This window comes from Lottia gigantea (genome assembly GCF_000327385.1).
Source record: "Lottia gigantea unplaced genomic scaffold LOTGIsca_3016, whole genome shotgun sequence".
In the NCBI taxonomy this organism is placed as follows: Eukaryota; Metazoa; Mollusca; class Gastropoda; family Lottiidae; genus Lottia; species Lottia gigantea.
The window spans coordinates 1-3,653 of NW_008708993.1; the positions used below are offsets into that span (position 1 = coordinate 1).

Genomic DNA, 3,653 nt, shown 5'->3' on the forward strand with positions numbered 1-3,653 from the left:
CTGATTTTTATAAACAGTATAGATTGTGAACCATTTACAGATACATAAATTGTATATATTTCTGAATAAATTGTCGTTGTTTGATATTCAATATCCAATATCTTGTCCTGTGGACGTTACTATAACCTCACAAAGTGATAAGAATCTGATTTTAATATGTAACATGATTCTCAGTTATATTATTATTTGATACTTTCTAATTTTTACAAATAACAATATCCTAGTCATTGTTTTATGTTATTCAGCCAAAATGACAGATCACGTGAACCTAATCCAAGTTCTAGTTTCACGGAAAAGACTGATTGTCCCAATTACGTTTTATTTAGCAAAAACTATTTCCGAATGGCTCTTTAATGTTAGACTTGTGAACGGATCAAATTCAAGAGAAGGAAGAGTTGAAGTTTATTATAATGGTGAATGGGGAACTGTATGTGATGATAGATGGGATGAAAATGATGCCTCAGTTGTATGTCGACACTTGGGTTACAATATGTAAGTCGAGAAAGACCTAGTGGATGTTTCTCATATGAAGATTATTCTTCTTTTTTAGATATTCTGTATTAAACAGGTACACTTACAAATTATACATGTTACATTATAAAATGAAATGTGACTTAGTGATACGTATATATCATACAAACATAAATATAGGTAGAGTTTCAAATATAACAAACTATAGATCCCGTATATTTTAATATATAAAAACACGTTGTTTAAGAAGTATAGTGACAGCTTGTATATTTTTCCATTTTTCAGTGTAAACTTTTGAATCAGGGAATGTGTTTAATTCTAAGTTCTTTATTTTATTTAAATATCTACAAAAAGTCAAGTTTACTAGGGTTAATACTTGAAAGTTTACATTTGTAAATATAATATTTTGCCAAATATTACATGAAATGGTTTGCATTGCAAAGAGCCACTGTGGATTAGTTTTAAATTTCGATTTGTCCACAATTCCAAAATGCAAATATTCTGGAGATAATCTAATTTTAATTTCACTTATGTATAAAATTTCATTTAATTTACCTAATACACATGGAACATAAGGACAAAGAAAAAAAGATGTTCAATCGTTTCAGGACAGGAGTTACAGAATGTACAAAGTGAGCATTCTGTTAATTTACATTTCAACAGTTTTTAATTGGTGTATTTTACTCTATGTAAATACTTATAATGACAATTTCGTAGCTTTGAATTAGAGAAAACGGTTAAGTTCATTGTAAATCTTTGACATATTTGTAATCGATTTGTTTTTTCTGGGAGATTTTGCCACTTTTCAATAGACTTAGGAGTTAAACATTCACGTTTTATCAAGTTTTCATATACATACTTAGGTTTAATTATATCTAATGCTTTACTATATATTTTCTTTATCAAGTTGTCAATACCATCTAATACATTTTGAAAAATGATAGACATTTAGAAATAAATTAAATCGATCATATTCAAACCGCTATTTTTATACGCCCCCATTTCACGTGGGCGTATATTGCCGTCACCCACGTCCGTCCGTCCACAATTGCTTGTCAACACAGGCGTGTGTGCGTAATCATCCAAGGATGAACCCTATTGAAAATCATAAGAATCGAAAAATATTTAGTATGAGTTATTGCCCTTGTTCTTGAAAACGCTTTCAATTTTTTGCTCGTAAACACTCTGGAAGGCACAACTCTTGACAGATTTGGACGAAACTTGACATGAGTGTTTGTTATCCACAAAGGATAAACCCTTTTGAAAATAACAAAAATCGATAAATATATAGTATGAGTTATTGATCTTGCTCTTGAAAACGGGTTCAATTTTTATATAAGTAAAACACTATTATAGATATACTACTCTTTAATTTAAGCAACGTTTCAATTCGCATACAGGAATCTTTTTCAAGCAATGAAATGAATCATTTCCTGTATGCAATTGAAACGTTGCTTAAATTAAAGAGGAGTAGCATATCCATACTAGTGTTTTATTTATATAATTAAGTATATATTATGTATAAAAAATGTACATACATTAATGTAACCTCCAGGTCACAGACAAACGCCATACCGAAAACAAGAGCTACATTTGGTAAAGGAACCGGGAAAATATGGTTAGATGACGTGGGTTGTAATGGAACAGAATTACATCTAGGTAGATGTCAACATCCTGGTCTTGGTAATGAAAACTGTGGTCATAATGAAGATGCTGGAGTGATATGTGAAGGTATGATGATATAGAATTATTTAAACGTTTTAACAAGTATGAATGGAAATTACCTTGCCTTATCTTACAATAATGAGTTCGTAATAGACCTAATGATGAGATGTTTTCAATCTTTGTCATAATCCTATAATAATCAGGACAACGAACTACATCGTCAACGAACTGGTCACACTTTATATCTCATAGTTTTCTAACACATAGTTAATATAGTGGGCATCTGCAATATGCTTTTAAGTAATTCTTAAATTCAATTAAATTTGATAAGCCAATATAATATCTGTAATGTCGATTTTCATGTTATATTGTATTGTATTCACATATTGTTGTTGTGAGAGGTTAGTTGCGAATCCTATCAACCCGTCCTGAAGCATTTAGTCGCTTTTTTCTATTCAGCAACTAGTATATTTCACGTCCACTTAGTCGGTAGGTTAACTGGATTTTTAACCATTCTCATTCAGAAGCGTATGGTCGTTTAGCCTTCGGTGTGAAAGACGTCGTCGATTTGATATGGCTTTTGTTTGTGTGTGTTTTGGGTTTTTGAGGTTCTTGGTGGGGGTTAAATATGTATGGTTTTGTTATTAATGTCTTTACTATTGGGATGAGCAACAGACACCCATTTATATTTATACAATTTGATAGCTTTTATTTATTATTCTACAACGCTGAATAAAAATATGCTAGTCATTCTGTAAAATTCACAAACCAAGTGAACCGGATTCAAGTTTAGAAAAGATTACCGAATATTCCATTATAATATATTTAGCAACAACTTTTAATGTGAGACTTGTGAACGGATCAAATTCAAGAGAAGGAAGAGTTGAAGTTTATTATAATGGTGAATGGGGAACTGTATGTGATGATGGTTGGGATGAAAATGATGCCTCAGTTGTATGTCAACAATTAGGTTATAATATGTAAGTCGAGACAGATATAGTGCATAATTTCCATATGGAATTTTTTTGTTAGAATCAAATTACAAGGAACATGTATTACAACAAGGTTACTTATGCTTCGTACAAACAGGGAAACAAAGTTACTCGAGTTGATCAAAGGAGACATCAAATGTTTTGTCTATCTTTTGACATTGGCTTGTTTTAATGGTTAAGGTTAATGTTTTCGAATAATAAAACAATTTAACCACGAGATAACAAAATTGAGCAGACAAGACAGTCTCTTATCTGTACTCGCTCACTGATATTTATATAAGCAGCCATTTTATATATATATTTGTATTAATTTACTTAAATTTATCTTACTCCAGGTCAGAGACAAACGCTATACCTAAAACAAAAGCCTTCTTTGGTCAAGGAACAGGGAAAATATGGTTAGATAACGTGGGTTGTACAGGAACCGAATCAACTCTAGGTAGATGTAAACATCCTGGTCTTGGTAATGAAAACTGTGGTCATAATGAAGATGCTGGAGTGATATGTGAAGGTCTGATGATATAG

The 3,653-nt window shown here is 31.2% G+C and overlaps 1 protein-coding gene across 1 annotated transcript; it reads left to right on the forward strand.

Annotated features, from left to right (window-relative positions):
* Positions 1–250: 250 nt before the first annotated feature.
* Positions 251–3,638, forward strand: LOTGIDRAFT_147561 (hypothetical protein; the record flags this gene model as incomplete). The annotated part of the gene is made up of 4 exons (XM_009057595.1): positions 251–492; positions 2,027–2,202; positions 2,966–3,116; positions 3,464–3,638. Coding segments are annotated over 4 exons (744 nt in total), but the record flags the coding sequence as incomplete, so codon positions are not given.
* Positions 3,639–3,653: the final 15 nt, after the last annotated feature.